The following is an 18,958-nucleotide window of genomic DNA, read 5'->3' as shown; positions in this document are numbered from 1 at the left end:
GAAAAGAAAGGATGGCAGCCCAACACCAGAAACCAGCTCTTATAGTAATGGAAAGCTGTGAACATTTGTCCCGTTGAAAATTGTATAGGAGGAATTTTGATTGTGGAAATGATCTTCCACGTCTCTACACAGGGTAGCTACAATCAAGAGTTTCTTGAGAGAGCCTGTTTCTGAAAACGTAACATGCAATTCTATACGGTTTGGCCTCACGTGGTCTTAAAATATTAGAAAATGTGTAATAAAATGCTAAATTGCTCCGAACAGGGACCCCAAATGTTTTGCTTCCTCAAAATGGCTCAGCTACAGTCTGAAGTTATTTTTCTATTGAACCTTGAACATACAGTCTGTAGAAACTAGTTGGACAGATTGGAATATTTAAAAGAGACACAAAATAATAAATAAACAAACCATCCACAGCAGCCGCTCAATAGATCGCAAAATCTGTTGTCGTTCTCTTACAGAGGGTCTTGTTGGGAGGAGTTTGTGAAAGAGGGGGGTCTAATAATCACCTGTGCTGAGGAAAGAGACCTGCGTGTGCTCCCTGATCCGAGCGGACTCTGTTGTGGGCTTGCCCCCGTTTGCGTCCCCCTCCCGCCGCCGCGTCTGGCATTCCCGCGGCCGCGGTTGGAAGGGGACTACATCTCCCGGCAACCTCGGCTTCCTGGGGAGGAAGTTCCGCCTACAGCGCCTGGAGGCGCCATAAAATCAAGCCTACCCTCCGCGTCGCGGGTCCGCGCGCGAGCAGCGCCGGGCTGAGCCCGGGCAGAGGGCGGGCCGTCTGTGGCCGTCGGGGCAGGAAGAGGCAGGGCTGGGCCCTGTCCCTTATTTTTGAGTTACACGCTGTTCGTGTGGAGGACTATCTGGACATATCCACCGTATCCTGATATCTTCGCATCTTGTTGAGGTACTTAGTTTGTGTATGGCCCCATTGTTCGGTTTATGGTATTGGTAGGTGATAGGTGAGCCACAGGAGAGGGACTGTCGGGACATTGTACCATCTAAGATATACAAGTTACATTATTCCCCATCAAGGCTGAAGAACAAACAAGTGGTGTAGAGTCAGTCAGATCATGGTTAAACCAAAAAGCCAGCACACAAGGGCTGAGGGAGGGGTGAGGGGAACCCTGGACGCTTTTATTATACGCGCAGAGTCACTCCTAGCCCACGAGATCCTGTTGACTGAGAAACGGCTTTCGTTGGACTCTCTAATTGCTAATAAACGGTCTTCTTTGGGCAACATAGCCCTCTGCCCTACACCGGGTGGAGGTACATGCATGTCCCAAATGACGCAAGCACATCCACCCCAGCCTCAGTCCTCGGATACTCCGATAGTGATAGATAATTGCTCTCGGGGGGGCTCAGACTCATTAGGTCAATCAACAACCGACCACACTAATATAGGCAGTCCTCAGCCCGCTAGCACCAACATTGACTTGGCTAATGACAATAACATCATAGGGGGAGTACCACCTAGGGGGGCAACCAGTGCACAAACACTAATGCCTAACTCACACCCTATACAATCACCCATTAGCGAAGTTATCACACGTTCTAAAAAATCCCAACTTGCGGCAGGGCAACGAGAGAGTGGTGGAAGGTGTGCTGCTAATCTTCCCAGCAAGTCTGGCCGCGGAGGGCGAACCACGTCTAGCAAAAGAGGGAACACAAACAATGAGAATATAGCATGCCCAGGCTGTCAAAATATAAACAGGGCGGGGGAGCTGCAGGATATCACCACAGCATTTGGGGAAAAAATGGAACAGCTTTTAGCCCAACACCTAGACCCAGTCCTGAACGTAGTTTTAAATCTAGTGGAAAAGATAAGTAGGCTGGTAAACTTAGTTAGTGAGCAGCACAATGGGGATACTCCACCAAGGAAGGAGAAGGAGTCAACAGTGGAGGATAGTGGGATTAAGTCTGTAACTAATCCAGACCCTGATCTTAGAGCCCAAAGGCAAGTACCCCCGGACCACAGGAATACAAGCAACAGAACCCTTGGTAGCATGGCCCAGGGCTCCACACAACTCCCTCCCGAATCAAATGAGGCCTGTTGGGGACCAAGCGAGCAAGCCATCAGGGATAAAAACACTGTGAATGCTTGTGTTCAAAGCACCCCAGGCCTCCAGACTCTGGATTTGCCCCCTGCCTCTAGCCCCTATTCGATTGTTTTAGTAGGAGTGCCGGGTCTGAACAACGATAGAGAGGAAACAACCAACGCTCTGATTAATAAAGCCTCACACTGGTTACTCAATAACACGCCTGATAGAAGTTTGCAGCACAGGCATATCCTTATGGCTAGGAGGGTAGCTTGGATTGGAAAGACCGCGAAAAAATTTGCGGGCGACTATGTGATAGTTAACTTCAGGTACCCAGAGCTAGTCAGAGATTTGTTGGACAATCGATATGAGGAAAGAGTCCCGGGTCCTGTATTAGGATGTTACCTCTGCATTTCTTTTATAGAAGTAGAGCTCCGCCTAAGGGTACTAGTTGGCTGGGGTCAGGGACAGTAGTTGGAAGAAGGGAGGAGGCTCACGGCTTTCAATCGAACAGATTTGCCCCCCTTTCAAGCCTATCTCCCCTGGATGAGCAAGACTGACTGACGATACCAGGCAACGGGGAGCATGAGACAGACATAGACACCTTTAGTAACCATGTAGAATCGCCTCCCTTAATGGTACCTGATTTGGCTCTGGGGGCCCCCGACCCAGATGTAGCAGTTGGTGATGTAGGCATGTTGGGTAGAGAAGCTGGATCCAGGAGACCTCATACCAATTGTTTATTTAGGGGCTCCACCCCAAGGCACTTGCCCGGTGCACCAAAAGGACAAGACTCAGACCATAATGATTTGAGGTTGATCTCCTGGAATACTGCCGGTTTGGCATCTAAAATTCATAATTCGGACTGGCTAGATTTTATTAGGAAATACCATGTTATTTGCCTCCAGGAGACATGGGAAATAAGTAACAATGCCTCATTCATTGAAGGTTACAAGCAATTCTTTGTTGCAGCCAGGAAATCAACTATGGGCCGTGCCATGGGAGGGCTAATTATGTATGTGGCATTGGCACTGAATGGGAGGTGGGTAGATCTAGAATGGGATTCAAGTTGCCTCCAGGGAGTGAGACTCATAATCAAGGGTATAAAGATCATTTTTATAAATTTTTACAATGCAGGACAATCTATGCTAAATTTGGTTGAACTGGAAGAGAGGTTGACTAGTTTAAATGAATCAAGGGATGCTGGCACCCAATTAATTCTTATGGGGGATTTTAATTGCCATCAGTGCCCACACCTGAAATGGGAAGATGGGATGTGGGATGCCTGTCCCACCATTAGTGGATGGCATCCGGAACACTCCAGTGAGGGCCTGGCATTAAGTAGAATTCTCGGCAAGTTTGCTTTAATCCACACGATGGACATGATCAGGAATGGGACACCTAACTCATTGATCCCTTCCTTTAAGGGGAGAGGAAGGGATTCAATTATAGATTATTTTTTTATATCCACCGTGTTTGAAAGTAGGGTAGCCCATTTTGAGATAATGCCAAGTGTGTTCAGTGATCATAACCCCCTGGTTTTGTCATTAGTGGACATACTTGGTACCAAGGTGGCTGAAGTATCTACTGTGGGTGAATACAGAGCCAGGGACCAGGGGAGAAGAATCAAATGGAGCAACATTGATGGCGATGAACTCCACAGAGCTCTCCTCAACAATGCTGAGAATCACATCTGGAGGTGTTTAGATCCCAAGATAGAGGGGACGGACTTAATTGTAGCATTTGAAGGCACTGCTCAGCACATCGATAGTCTCTTAAGAAGTAAACCCAAGCCTAAGGGTGACTTTTGTCCCAGGTGGTTCGATAAGAACTGCTCAAAGGCCCATAGGGACCTGAAGTTGACATTAACCAAGGTCCAAGGACAAAGGCGAGATAGCCTCTTGCAGGAGTAGCTACAAAAAGGCGACCAAGTCACGGAAAACAGCCCTACAAAATGAAGCATGGGTTTCTCTAAGAGAGGCTGCCGAGCTTAAAGACATGAGCAGTTTCTGGAGGGTAATAAACGCCCCTCGTTTCCAACCCCTAGATAAACCACAATTGGCCTCCCATATTTTACCAGAGGCGTGGGAGGCACACTTTTCCAGATTGTATAATCGTGGGGCACCTGAGGCACAGTTAACACCAGTAAATGGTTGCCCCATTAGTGTCTGGACACCCATTATGGTGGATGAGGTTCATTTGGGCATAGAAGGCCTAGTAGTGAGGAAGGCGCCAGGGCCAGATGGGATACCCCCTGATCTATTTAAAAGCCAGATAGATCTTTGGGCCCCCATTTTTACTAGGGTTTATAACACAGCTATGGAGGTGGGCATGTCGAGATCATGGTCTACGGCCGTCATTGTGCCCATATTTAAGAAGGGTAATAAAAATGACCCTCAATGTTATCGCCCAATATCCCTAATAGATGTAACGGCGAAAGTCTTGGGAAGAGTCATTTTAAATCGTCTAATGATATGGGCTGACGAAAACAATATTATCACTGACGTACAGTATGGCTTCCGAAAAGGGCGCTCCACAACTGACCAATGCCTTAACCTTTACCACCTGGTGGCAAAGTATACTGTGGCCAGGGAGGGGACAGTTTACCTGGCATTCATGGATCTCTCAGCGGCCTTCGACTGTGTGAACAGAAGAAGGCTGTGGGAAATCCTGAGTGCCATGGGCGTGGATCCTGGTTTGATCCACGCCCTGCGTATGCTTCATCAAAACACCACGGCACGGGTCAGGTATACAAATGAGGGCGACGTCACTGAGGAATTTCAGTGTAAGGGCGGGGTGAGACAAGGATGTATCCTGGCACCCTTCCTATTTACGCTTTATATCAATGGGCTAGACAAGGCGCTCGGAGCCCTGGAGGCAGATTGCCCCAGCATAGGGAAGAGAGGAATACCCGTCCTCCTTTACGCAGATGATGCGGTCCTCCTGGCGCACACTGGCAGGAGCCTGCAGGCCCTCATTGGGGGATTTGTCAGCTTTATGGCAGACCTTGATTTAGTCCCTAACCTCACAAAATCTTTCATTATGGAAGTAGGAAAAACCCCACACAAGAACTGTGTTTTCACCATAGGCACACACAAACTGGAGAAGGTGAAACATTTTAACTACCTGGGTATGGTTTTTGACAAAGATTTAAATTGTAAACCCCTTGTAAGTCATAAATGTACCCAACAACTTGGTGCCGAGGGGTCAATTATGAATTATGCACGCAGACTGGGTCGTTGGTCACCCAACGAAATTGTACATTTATATAGTCTTGTCTGCTGCACCAAAACCCTGTACGGAAGTGAGGTGTGGGGCTTTACAAATGGGAGAAAAATTCAGATTGAGGAAGATAAGTTCTTGAGGAGACTTTTGCAAGTCCCTCAAAGCATCCCCTCTTTCATAGTCCACGAAGAGCTGGGTATCCCCTATATTAGCGATAGGGCATGCCTCAAACCCATCATCTGTTGGATCAAAATCTGGATAAACCCTGAGGCAAGCCTTAGCAGACAAATTTTGGAGGATTGTTTGAAGGGGGACAAGGGGCTGCAAATACCCTGGCTCAAATACGTAAAGGACACACTGACTAGTTTGGGCCATGCTAATCTTTTTGATGACCCCTCCATAATAGGAACGAGAGACAAAGAGGCCATAAAGGCAGACTTCTCACTATATGTAGCTAACGTTAGAGAGGAAAGGGAAGGGCGGAAATCTACCGTAAGAGAACACCAGCTTACAAAAAATTGTGCGGGGATGGAATTTTACCTGTCCAATATACATAACAGACATGACAGATTCCTGATAACAAGATTCAGATTAAACCTCCTGCACCACATTTTATCAGTTCCAGCTGGTTACACGAGTGATGTTAGCAAAAAAGGGTGTTGCGGCTGCGATCAACGATCTCCGCAAGACACCATCCACTTTGTTCTCATATGTCCATTTTACGACCTTCCCAGAAAGCGGTTTCTAAAAAACATCTTGAAACGCGCGGGAATTAGACAGGCTAAAGTGGCCCTCTTGTTTCTCAAACTCTCTGCTGACCCATTTGTATTATTTAGCACTGTGCACTTTTTGCGACTGGCAGTTAGATTAAGAAATACCAGAGGAGAGGACTAACTACTAGGATTGCTCCCTTGTTATTATGATTATAAAGTATCCTCTCTGCCATAGACAATCATTAATAGGCACAAGAAGGTTGCCGACAAATGAACCTTAGCACTTAATTGTCCTGCTTTTTATGATCTCGCATTTTGGGATTTTATGTATTGATGATTTTAGGGTATTATGTATATTTGATTGTGGTTTTTAACAAAAGTATGTTGACTTGATGATGTGCATCTTTTATGGTTATTTGTAAATATCCGAATAAAGATATTTGATTTGAAAGAGCTCGAAACCAGTGGCCGGCTCATCCCCTTCACTCCTGATAGCCACGGAGGATTTGGGTTGTGTGCCATTTCCGAGCAGTATGGTAATTCCCCTTCAGATTCCGAACAAGGGGCTTGGTTCTACAGACTGCCATGATTTCCTGTGGGGACATGTGGAAGCAATATTGAGGTGCCCAGTCCCCCAAGCTGGTGAGGTATGGGCAGAGAATAAGCCAAGAGAAAAACCAGATTAACAGCCCTCTTTACAGGGGAAGAAAAAAACCAAAAAGGCAGGTGTGCCTAGGCTCCCGGAACCGAGGCTTCACACACTGGAGTCATTACAGTGCCAGTAACCAGCTGTGGAGCACCGTGCTAATAAAATAAAAGGCGCACAATGGTACAACATGAAAGCACGCTCCGTGACAAGATTAAAAGGCCCGTTTTCAATTGTACTCGAAATTGAAAGCCGGGGAGGCCTTCCTGTGCCTCCATGGAGAAACAAAAAAAAAAAAAATTGTGCGTAGAAATAAGCCTAAATGCACACAAGTGGAAGGCTACAAGTAATGGGGCACTACTCTGTGGGAGTGAACAACCGGCGAAATGGAGACACAAATAGGAAAGATTAACAACTTGGAAGTAAAGGCTTTTTAAATGACACTAAAATAAACAAATCCAAAGCAATGGGCGGGTTGTAAGCCCACAAAGTATATACAACATGTCTTGAAGCGAAAGTGCAAGTGCTGTCTAGGTTCAACCTAAAAACTAACAAAGAAAATCTAAAAATTGCATTTAGGACACAGTGGTAATAATACACTTCACTGACGTTTTTCAGATAGGCACAAACTTTGCAAAAATAAATAATAAATTACAAAAAAAAAACAAAAAACAACGCATGACCAATCTTCAGTTTTAAATAAGCAATGGTAATACAGTGTGCTTAATAATGTCCTCCTCACTCCCATGTGAAGTGCAGGTTAACGAGACAAATCCCCATAAAAACCCAATAAAAGCTTCAAGCCGCAGCCAGACTACAAACAATCACATTATTCCTTTTCATTCACTTAAAGTATGTGCTACACAATGGACAATAAACATACTTCAGTTTTTCAAAGTTTTCCGGCTCCAAACTCCATATTTCTTCAACCTGTGCTCCAGAACAGCCTGAAATGAAGAAAGACAGTTAAGGAAATTTGTACATAAACTTTTAAAAAAGAATACAAGATGGGGTACTGACCAGGTGTTCTTTTCTATACATCAAATTCTGCTCACTCATGAAGTAGAACATGACCCCTTCAGACAGCCGCTCTTAGAAGATCGTCCAAACACCTATAAGCAAGGCCTAGCGACTGAGGAGCACACGTATCAAGAGAAGGACTTGTGATTCCGTAATAGCGATTAAGGAATCGCTATTTAGGAGTCGCAATACCTTATGCATGTAGGAATCGCAAACAAAATAGCGATTCCTACACATTCCCCAGTAGCGAATCGCAAATTGCGATTGGGAAATGCATTCCGATTCATTCCTATGGACCCAATAGGTAATCGCAAATTGCGAATGCAATTTCAAGGGTGCTAGGGGGCCTAAGGCCCCCCTGATGCACCCCCAAAACAGGTAAGTGTGCACATGTGGCACGCACACATGCCCTAAGGGCATATGTATGTGTTTGAAAAATGAACTTTTGTGCATTTTTCCAAGTTTTTGCAAATTACCATCAACTTCAAGTTGATGGCAATTAGCGTTTCCTAAATGCAAAGTCACATTTAGGAAAGGCTTGATGCAGCTCAAGTAGGGAATTGCAATTTACGATTCCCTAAATGCATTTGCCAATCAGGTAATCATAATAAATTGCGATTACCTATTTTGCAACTGCATTCCCTTTGATGCATCGTAAAAGGCATTTTACCAGTCGCAAATGGACCGCTTCGGATTGGCAAAATGCTTGATGCATGTGGCCCTAAAAGCTTTGTGAGTGACCTCAAAAAACGTATCTGCAAGCAAGAGGCAAAAACATGTTTCATCCATCAGAGAAAAATAGGGATCACAGCTAGCAAGTGAGGCTTTTTGGATTCCTCAAAGTAAACCTGCTCAATAGTGGATATGAAGTTACCCACAAACCACTCAAAAGGTACATTTTCATCTCCAATCTCAAATCCAACAAATATTTTCAAATATTGATCATCGTTCTGCAACTCTGGCATGCTCTACCTAATTGCTCTGATTTCTCTATTGTTATATGCTAAGTGCTCCATTAACCTTCAGGCAAGGTTCTCTATAAATATGGTCACAAAAACCTAAGGATGGTAACCAACAGACACAAAATGAGTTAAGATGTAACACTCAATATTTCGGTCTGCCACAGAGCTCATTACTTCTTAGCAGCATTCGGTAAAGCCTCTTCTTCCGCTATAAAGGATTCAATTTACCTGCATTTCAACACTGGTCACCTGATCTGCTCACCTACAAGGCCTCACTCAACCCGTTACCCACATTCTTCACCATTGTAGCAATTCCTCCATCAGAGAAAAACATGAAAACTTAAAGTAAATCAAATAAATGTTGTACTCCGTTTCCTCAGGTACGGACTGAAATATAAAATCAATTTTCCCTTTTCGCGCAAATATTAATAAAATATATTAATGAATCACAAATGTGTACTGAAGTGTCCACTGGCAATGTCGTGGAAACCCTCCCCAATATACACTACCTTCAAAAAATGTTTAGTGACTAAAATCATCTGCCAGCGACATTATTTCAACAATTAGTCTGTCTCCTTCTGTTTTGTTTTCTTTCTATGCCCACAAGCATGTCAGGCACCCCTTGTGCCAGGTATTCTTGCCTCGACTAACCGATTTGTCAACCCGATGAAATGATGCACAGAAGTATTCAACAATCACGGTTTCATGGCCTTTTATTTATGTAAACAGGTTTCTACAGCATGGACCATATCTCAAGGTTTTCAAAGGGTTGTACAGGAAGTGGCATTGAAAACTTGTTACAAAAACAAAGTCCATTACTGCACCAAACTATTGAAAAACAGCACGTTTCATAAAGTACAATGGGAGAAAATGTATAATGTGCAACTTTCTCGCCCGAAGGGTGAGGTGACACGGAGGTGTGACAAAAAAACACAAGGCTCAAGAATAACGGTGCAGGCGAACAGGATCCCATATATGGTATATATGCTATTTGCCAATTTTACGGGCAGAGAAAAACAAGCATTTGCAATGCAATAGGTCTCGCATTTGCGAGAGTTTAAGCTATTGGCATTGTTAAATGCCTTATTTATGTTTTAAAAATCAACACATAAATAAAAGGTAGTGTCATTTACAATGCCAATAGCTCAAACTCTCGTAAATGCGAGACCTATTGCATTGCAAATGCTTGTTATTGTGTTTCTCTCACATATACCCTGGCAGTGCAAACAATAGTAATAATACTTATGTAGAGCTATATAGCGCATTTCAGCCATTTCTAGGAGCTGCAACTATCATCTCTTACTTTAACTTATTTATTTGAGAGTTATATATGGCGCTAGCTAGACCCGAAGGTATCAGAGCGCTTTATAACCGTAAATGTTCACATCAATGATAACAAATCTTTACCCAAGGCCTCCTTTTCCCTCCCTAGTTGCTGTCGTCATTAAGCAGCGCACTCAGGACGAAAAATATAAAAGAAGGTTAATGTCAGGTACTATTTCTAGGTGAGAAGCCCCCTCAGCCGGGCTCGGTTTCGAAGCCAGTTCCTTGGGTTGACAATTTGGAGGGGCAGTGGGCGGGGCTTGGTATCAGCAGAGTGGCCCGATGTAAAGGTCCAGAACACAGCCCCCAGGCCTTTGAACATTATCAGCGCCGCCGTACACTAGAATGTGATTAAACAGCCCCAATTGTGATAAGTGCAAGGGTTGGATCGCCGTGCAAAGCTCTTATTATTCTCTTTAATAAGGACCACATGAAAGGGAGCATGCGGCGGAGGATGGACGCAAGTCAGACATCTGGTTGAAATTTCTGCCTGCAGGAATGCTAGTGATGCAGATACGGAGATCTAAAAACACATTATGCCCATTAACCTAATAGCGGAGATAGACAAGACAATTTAGTGGACGGAGCAGGAAGCCGAGGCTGCGCTCATGAAAAGAAAGGGAGCTATCAGTTTAACGAGGTTCGTGTCTCTGGTAACCTGTGGAGTTCACCCTCCTCGGGGGATAACATCACACCGCGGGCAGCCATCTTCCTGCTTTGTCCCCTATGATGTGTTGTGTGTCGGAGAGCGCAGCCGACAGCGCAACACTGACACTAACTAGGAGGGAGGGAAAGTGAAAGTTCGCCATGAGTGCGCTGTGTTCACGCGGGGACAGGAGAGGAGCACTCGCGGACAGGAGATGTGCACCCCGTACGCGTGCACATCTCCTGTCCGCGAGTGCACATCTCCTGTCCGTGCGTGCCACCTCCTGTCTCCCTTGGGCAGAGAAACCAGCAACTATAGGTCTCGCCAAGGCGAGCAGAGCATGCGCTGCATCACTAGGCGAGACCTAAAAATGTAGTCCTAAATGCAGCATGTCAATGCTCTAGGCAGTGATATCGTTTGAACAAAAAGAGGTGGGTCAACATAGGTGAGTGAGCAAGAAATAACAGACGAGGGAATTAAGGTAGGGCTTGAGGTGAGCTACCTGGGCCCCACAGCGAACTGAACCCCCACAGCACACCCTAGTACACCTCCTATACCACATGTAAAACAAAGAGTCTGAGTCCATTTGGGCCGGTACGACTCGAGGAGCAGGGAGGCCGTGAATGTGACCAGTACGAGGTAGCCCGGAGCAGAAGCTCCTATAATGACTCCCTGTTATCACGGACGTAGCGACAGTTCGACTGACCAGGAGAGGGTTAGTGTGGGATAGGAGGGCGGGAGGGGGAATAGTTGGGGGTTGAATTTAATCAATGCACTATTTCTGGTTCATAATGCACTATATAGGACTCCCCTCTAATGCAAGATAGGAGACAGATTGATACAAATGTCTGGGGCTGTAAATGATACCTGAGGGGAGAAAACCAAAAGACTGTATTTGTATGTTTATATGTTGCAAGTACATGATGTACAGCAGTCACCAATAAAGTGTGTAAAAAAAAAAATTTTCTTTTTTTTTTTTTTTTAAAAGGTAGGGCTTGAGGAGCAGAGTTGCATGTTTAGTGCCTCGTGACTAACCCTGAGCAAAATGGGAAAAGTTACTCTAGTAAAGCCACTGTGGTCATTTTCTCATACTTGGGTCTGTGCTGTCCTGGCGGCCATCCTTGCAAAGATTTGTGTCTGTAAAACAATCATAACTGCGCTGCAATTTCTGAACAGTCTTAGACCTGGACCCTATGTTTTTTCCCCCACTTGCTTTAAAAGGAGTAGTGATACACCTTGTGGACACCCAAAAGTAACTTGCAAAGTGTTGTGGACTCTTAAGCCGCATTGGTTACAGAGAAAATGTAAGAATGTAGGTACTTAATGGCATCTCATGCCTCTTTCAAGCTGTGGGAGAGTTTTAAGGAATTTTCCAAATACATTGCTAAACAATACACTGGCCAAGTCTAAGCTTGCCATCTACTATCCGATATAATTCAGCTTTGAATTTAAAGAAACATTCAAACACAATGTCAACAAATCCCGGATACCAGTAAGTGATCACCAGAAACACCAAAAGGTGCGCAGATTCCCAAACCGCTATAGCATAGTCTCACTCTACAATGCACTCTATGTATGCTTTCACCTCATGAGGATCTGGGTGTGTTATATGGTATGGCTGTGGGGCCTTATTCTGGAATACACTAGCAAAACCTAAATTGGGTCCAGTCAGGCTCGTTTGAATAACCTTATGCTCAACTTTGGGTAGTTATGGCTTTTGAGCAGCAAGGCTTGAACAAAGCAACTTAGTATAAAGCATTTAACAGTACCAAACAATGAAATAAAGCCACAAAACACAAAAGCAACACAACACCAACGTATAAAAATAGATCATAATTCCAAATCGACGGGATGGTTCCAGAGATGTTATTTTTCAAAGATTTTATCACTAAATTTCAACTGCAAAGAAGCATTGTTCAACAAAAAAAGTTTGCCATCTTAAGTACTACTATTACGGCTTGGCTAACCAAATTCGACAAGGTAGAAGTCTAGGGGGCCAGTGGGGTAGATCTGAACAGTTACCTGGCACTAGAGTGTTTTTCAGTCCAGTTCCAGCCTTCACAGTACGACAACCATAGATAATGGAGTGGTCCTGATGCGGAGTATGCAGGATGAAAAGATGCTTAAGGATGCTCTGGTTGTGAGGCGGTAGACAGGGGGGGGGGGAGGAGCCTATGTGGTGGTTCCTCTGTTCACAGGTGATGTGAAGCGACTTTGGCCACGGAGATCAGGATTCCACAAAGTCCTCTTTCTCAGGGCTTCTGGTCAGCTGAGGCTGGGCTTCTGGTCTCCAGGTGCAAAGGTTGGTGCAAAATCCTTTAGTGGGGCTAGTGCCCCTTTCAAGTAACCAATCTGGACTTTGATGACAATCCCGACCCAGGTGCAACTTTTGCATGTCAAAGGTCGTTCTCGCAAGGTTCCCAGCGGCAGCTAACAGCACATCTTCTCCGGTGGCTAGCACTTTGCCGGTTTAGGCTACTTCAGCTCTTTTGCCCTTGGAGCTAGTTCCAGGATATCAGCAGACTGATCCTTCGAATTACTGCTCTGGTCGGTGATCAACTTATTCCTGAACTAGGTTGCACAGATCAAACTTCGCTAGCCCAAAGCAGGTGCAGTCCACCAGGCAGTGCAGCTCTCCTTGTGCTATTCCAAGGGTAGTCCTTCGGCCCCCTTTCCAAATCTAGCTTGATCTGTGGTTTCAGGGTGCCAGGGGTGCCCCATTTATCCAGCTAAAGTGCCCTGAAGGGACCATGCAGTTACTAGCCAATGAGCTACCAGATCCCCTCCCTTTGGGTGTCGACTTTCCGGTGATGTGTGGCATCTGGCGATCCCAGTGTACACTATTCTGGCCTCTCCCAAGAGGTCCTGACCACTCCTTGGATGTTAGGAGCTCGATAGCACACCCTAGAGGTATTTCTAACTGGGGGCAACATGCCCCCAGGAAAACCGTTTTGGCCTCTGGTCTTCCCTCTCTGTCCCAGTCTCCAGCTTGCCTGCCTGAAAAATGGGCGGCCCCTCTGAAGTGTTTTCACTATTTGTTAAAGGCGGTTTCCCTTTGGAAGCTCACCTTTTGGGCCAACACCCAGAGTTGCTTCCTGCATAGGGGAGGTGACACCTCTCACAGCAGCATGCATTGTTTGATCCTAAGCCTGGGAGTCGTAAACACCACCCCCTCTCCCCCCAGATAGGCAGAAAGCGGTCTGTGGGTCCCGGCCCGTGTGAGGCTACTGGACCACTGGGCCACAGTGTGGCAACTTTCTAAAAGTTGCTTACCTTTTAAAGTGACATTAAGGTCGACCTGGGCATAAGGTCAGGTTTAATGCCATGATTAATTTGATACCTTGCAGTACCAAGTTATGTAGATCCATTCAGAAGTTAGCCAGGCTGGGGTACTAGTCAGTAACCCTGTGTTAGCCAATGGGGCTACTAACTTTTCCCCAGCGAAACAACAATTTTCGGGGGTTTTCTGTTAAGCCCTATAAGTTTATATGTCCTATTCAACAATATACAGCTCCACAAGGTTTTGTTACGGGACACTAGCATATAATGGTAAAGGCAGGTGTGGCTTTATTGGCAAAGTTGAACTAGCAGTGCGACACTGCCCTTCCAGTCTGCAGTGGCAGGCTGAGAGCCATTTTGTAATGTTAACACACTCAGGATGGCACAGTGCTGCAGCCCTAGGTGGACACTGCCTTACATGCCCTATGTACCCTCGGTGTCATATACTAGGGACATGCAAGTCAGTACTTGTCAATTGGGGTAGCCAATTCTACATACACTTGGTAACTGGGAAGAACACTGGCTCGGAGGTCTGGTTAGCAGTCCTCAGTGCACTCTGAGCTGAAAAAACAGCAGCATCAGTCGAAAAAGTAGGAATGAACATGCAAAGAGGCAATTCCGTATACCTCAACTCACTCCAATGAAAATTCACATAACAAAACATCAAAACGCATACACGTACAACTAATTTTTAAACATAAAGGGCCAGGAATGTAATCTGTTACTTTGTAGAAAAGGACACAGCTTTATGGAACAACACTAAAGTGTATATTGGGCCCTACTATGGTGGTATGATGTATGGTGAGTTTATTTTGTATCGTCTAAAGTCCTACGAGAGCCAAAAGCACACCTCAGAGGTAAAGCCTGTTGGACTTGTAAGCACTCGTTGGTGCACAGCCATGCCGCAGTACCTTATGTAACTTCAACAGACAGGTATTTGTTGACAATGTGCTCCGAGTATTTGCAATTCAGATCAAAGGTAAACAACGCTGTTTGAAAGGTAAAAATCTAAGGACTGATGAAACACATATGGGAAACTTGCAGGACGAAGGGATAAAACAACAGTTTGGTGGTCTGAAGTCTAAGGCAGTTGGGTGCAAATCAACAAAGCAGTACAGGCTGGATATAATTTCTCTGTTCAAGCAGAGGTGTATACTAGAGGGTTGGGTTAACTCAACCAGTGGTTTTAAAGAAAGGATGCAACAGTAATTCTTGGGGTGCCCTACAGCAACTACTGTGAGCTTGGGTCCCATTTTTAAATGCCTGTTTAGTTCATATGACAAATTTCTGTATACAGCACTCCGACACTAAGCTGTGTCACTTGCACTCTAATTGAGATTTGTTCACCCTTTTGCAATCAGAGTACATTCAAGGTTCTCAAGATTCTAAAAATTATTCTACTTCAGTACACTAGCCAAGGAACTGACATCCATTAAACATCTGAGCTTATCGTAGTATTGGTCATCATAGTGCATACTTGATGTGCTCACAAAGCAAGACAGCATCATGAATACCTAATGTATTCTGAAAAATGTCTCCAGAGGAAACACTTCAGCAGACTGCATATCAAGGTTCCCTTATAGGATATACGTTTTCTATGACTTCGATAAAGCCTTCTATGTGAGGCAGTGAGTCCTTACTCTATATGCCATACAGCATTTTGCATGCATCTATTTGACAAGTAATATAACTTTCTAATGAGTTTGTAAGGAAAAAGAACAGGTTCACACAGGAATGATGCAGGCAACTGCCTGAGGCAGTAGTCATCCACACTGTGATGCTACTCTACGGACAGACATGAAGAAATAGGTCTTCCGCCTTTTAAGTATTTTCACATGTCGAACACACGAAGCATGATCCAACCACGAGAGATCCGAGGCTGTATGCCTAGAACGAGAAGCATTTGTTGGAGCACTGATACTTAGTTGGATAAACAGCCAATCTGTTCTTAGAAGTTAGGGAGAGCTTCAGATTTCTGATAGACTAAAGGGCATGAATCATATAGAAAAAGGGTAAGTCCATTCACCCTGCATGCATTACGAAGATAGCCTGGAAGTCAGGGTACTGTTTAATAAGAAGCTAAATCGGAGCCATAAGGCTGAGTGAGGTAATCAGAACAGACTTGGATGGCGAAGAGAGAAGACACAGAGCTCTGTAATATTTGCTGCTTGTAAGGTACTTGCATGGTGACCAAGGTAAAAACAGTTTTGAAAATCCCTGATCTCCGCTTTATTAACTTTTTTGAGCTATTAAAACTCTATGCTATCTGTAGCTTCCACACATCTCTTCGGCCGCTTCATTAATTTCAGAACTAATTTCATTTGAAATCTCTATTAAGTTTCAAGAAGCACATTACAAACGTAGTGCACAGTGAAAGGAGACGGTAATGATAGTAACATCAATTTCAAAGTAGTATGCAAAAGATCATATATTGCAATCACATTTGTGGACATGCAGATTAAAAGTTCAGAATATGCGAGGGCATAGATCATGCACATACTGTCAAGTGCTCCACAAGACTTACCTCTGCTTGTGCAGCGATTCCGCAGAGACGACAAGAGCGCCCGTCCCTGTACCCACCTGACCCTCGTGGACAGTAGAACCCAGCAGGGATGAGATGGACGCAGGGAAAGGAGCCTGAACAACAGCGGTAGGTAGGCGCGCAGGGTATCTCGGAGTGGCCTATAAACAGGGAAACTAAGGTCAGTGAAGAACCCCAACACACCGTAGACACACACACAGATATATTTCCTGTCCTAGACTCAGGGAACTCACCATACTGCGGTGACGAAGGTCGCAGCACGGCAGTTGTTCAGGTGAGGTGTGTAGGACAGGTTATGCAGCAAATCAAAATTCAGTGCTTTTGCACAAAGGTCAATGGTATTAAACGCAACTTCCCAATAACACTCCGGGAGGACGAATGCAATGTTAAACGCTGCTCCAGTGTAGAGAAAACAAAACATCAAGGCGCTTCTGCGCGAAAAGGCAAAAGGTCATCAAAGGCAAAATCATCCAGGGCAAAATCATCTAGGGTAAAGCAGAACTGGCGCGGTGCGCTGGCAAAATCATCAAGGGCAAAATCATCTAGGGTAAAGCAGAACTGGCGCGGTGCGCTGGCAAAATCATCAATGGCAAAAAACATTCAGGGTAAATCAGAACTGGCGCAGTGCGCTGGCAAAATCATCAATGGCAAAAAACATTCAGGGTAAATCAGAACTGGCGCAGTGCGCTGGCAAAATCATCAATGGCAAACAAAGAGGAGAACCCCTTCAAAGGAACTAAGTGTCACGGGAGGGGCAAGGGTTGGGGAACCTGATACCTGGAATGCTTTCCAGAGAGAGGACGATGGTCGTTGCAGGTTTCCCGCGGGGATTTGAAAGCGTTCGCTTTCCGCTGGTCAGCTTCGGGACGCTGTCTCGCGCTCGGGGAATCCAAAGGAATACGAAGCGCCGAGCCGGCGGGAAACGCGGTGTTTAAGCGTTTCCCCCGGAAGCGCTTCTCTGACCCTTGCGCTGAACGAACGACTAGACCGGTCCTCGACTTCCACCCGGAAGTGAGTATTCCGGGTCGTATCTGTGTGCGTGTCTGCAGTGGCGAGGAACGGCAAGCGCCGTAACGTGACAGAACCCCCCCTCAAAACAGGTCCCCCCCCCCCCATCCTCCCCAGGGGCTCAAAAAGGGACAGCAGGGCGAGGGCAGGAAGGATGACTTAGATGAAACGCACGGACCAGAGCAGGAGCATGGCGAACATGGGACAAAGGCTCCCAGGACCGCTCATCTGGGCCGTACCCTTTCCAATCGACTAGGTAGAATAACTTCCCCCTGGTGCGGCGAGAACCCAGGATGGCCCGGACTTCATACTCAACATGGTCCTCCACTACTACCGGAGAAGGAGGAGAGGGAGCCCCGCCACCAGGACGGACCGCCTGCAGAAGAGAGACGTGGAAGACGGGGTGGATCTTCATGTGCGGAGGGCGCGTAAGTCTCATAGCCACAGGATTGACCACCTTCTCAATGACAAACGGGCCCACATACCGGGGTAACAGTTTCTTGGGACCATGCACGTTGAGATGTCTTATAGATAACCACACTCGGTCACCCAAGCGGTAATCGGGTTCTCTCTGCCTATGGGCGTCTGCATGCGCCTTGTAGGTGTCCTTCGCCTTGGCCAACTCAAACCGAGCTTGCTGCCAGATGGTGCGCAAGGAATCATGATAAGAACGTACTGACGGCAGGCAGCAATCCCGGGGTACTTCCCAGGCAGAGGTGCGGGGGTGACGGCCTTGGAGACAAAAGAAGGGAGACATGCCGATGGCCGAATGCCTACTGTTGTTGTACGCGTACTCAGCCATCCAGAGAACCTCGAACCAGTTTTTGTCGACCATAAGCAGCAGGCAACGGAGGTACTGTTCCATGGTGTGGTTAGTTCTTTCCGCCTGACCGTCCGTCTGTGGGTGGTACGCTGTGGACAAGCGTACGTCCATCTCGAGGATACTGCACACCTCTGTCCAAAAGCGGGACACGAATTGCGATCCCCGGTCTGTTATGACCACCGATGGGATGCCATGAAGGCGGACCACCTCTTGCACAAAGATCCCGGCCAGGTTCGCAGCCGTGGGCACCTTCAACAAAGGTACGAAATGCGCCATTTTGGAGAGATGGTCGACGATGGTGAGAATCGTGGTGTGCCCCGTCTTAGTGATAGGGAGTTCTACCACAAAATCCATGGAGACAGTGTGCCACGGATACGGTGGTACAGGAATGGGACGCAGAAGGCCCACCGGAGGTTCAGATGTGTTCTTACTCAAGAGACAGATGGTACAGCTCCTTACATGTTGTCTCGTGTCGGTAACCATGTTCGGCCACCAGAATTGTCTTTGCAGGAGCTCCAGGGTCTTATGGAAACCGGGATGGCTGGACAAAACGTGATCGTGACACAGGCGGACCGCCTCCTGCTGACTGGGCACTCCAGGTAGATACAGCCGTTCCCCATGAAACAGCAAACCATCCTTGTAGGACACTTCTTTGCGTCCTTCTGCCATACCCTCCGGGTCGACTTGCTTCGTGTCCTTCCGTACTTGCGATAAGAAGCCTGAAGACGTCACAAC

General features: G+C 46.1%; 1 protein-coding gene across 4 annotated transcripts in view; it reads right to left on the bottom strand.

Moving 5' to 3' along the window:
- UCHL5 (ubiquitin C-terminal hydrolase L5) overlaps positions 1-18,958 on the bottom strand; it is a 161,420-nt gene that overhangs the window by 134,385 nt on the left and 8,077 nt on the right. For all 4 annotated transcript variants that reach the window (XM_085601536.1, XM_085601537.1, XM_085601535.1 and 1 more), the window contains exon 2: positions 7,504-7,567. In XM_085601536.1, the coding sequence (XP_085457662.1) occupies positions 7,504-7,567 (64 nt within the window). The remainder of the gene's footprint in view (positions 1-7,503; positions 7,568-18,958) is intronic.

The sequence above is a fragment of the Triturus cristatus genome, chromosome 4_2 (assembly GCF_964204655.1).
Source record: "Triturus cristatus chromosome 4_2, aTriCri1.1, whole genome shotgun sequence".
Taxonomy (NCBI): Eukaryota; Metazoa; Chordata; class Amphibia; order Caudata; family Salamandridae; genus Triturus; species Triturus cristatus.
Note: the sequence above shows the minus strand (reverse complement) of the source record. Positions and strands in the feature narration are given on the sequence as shown.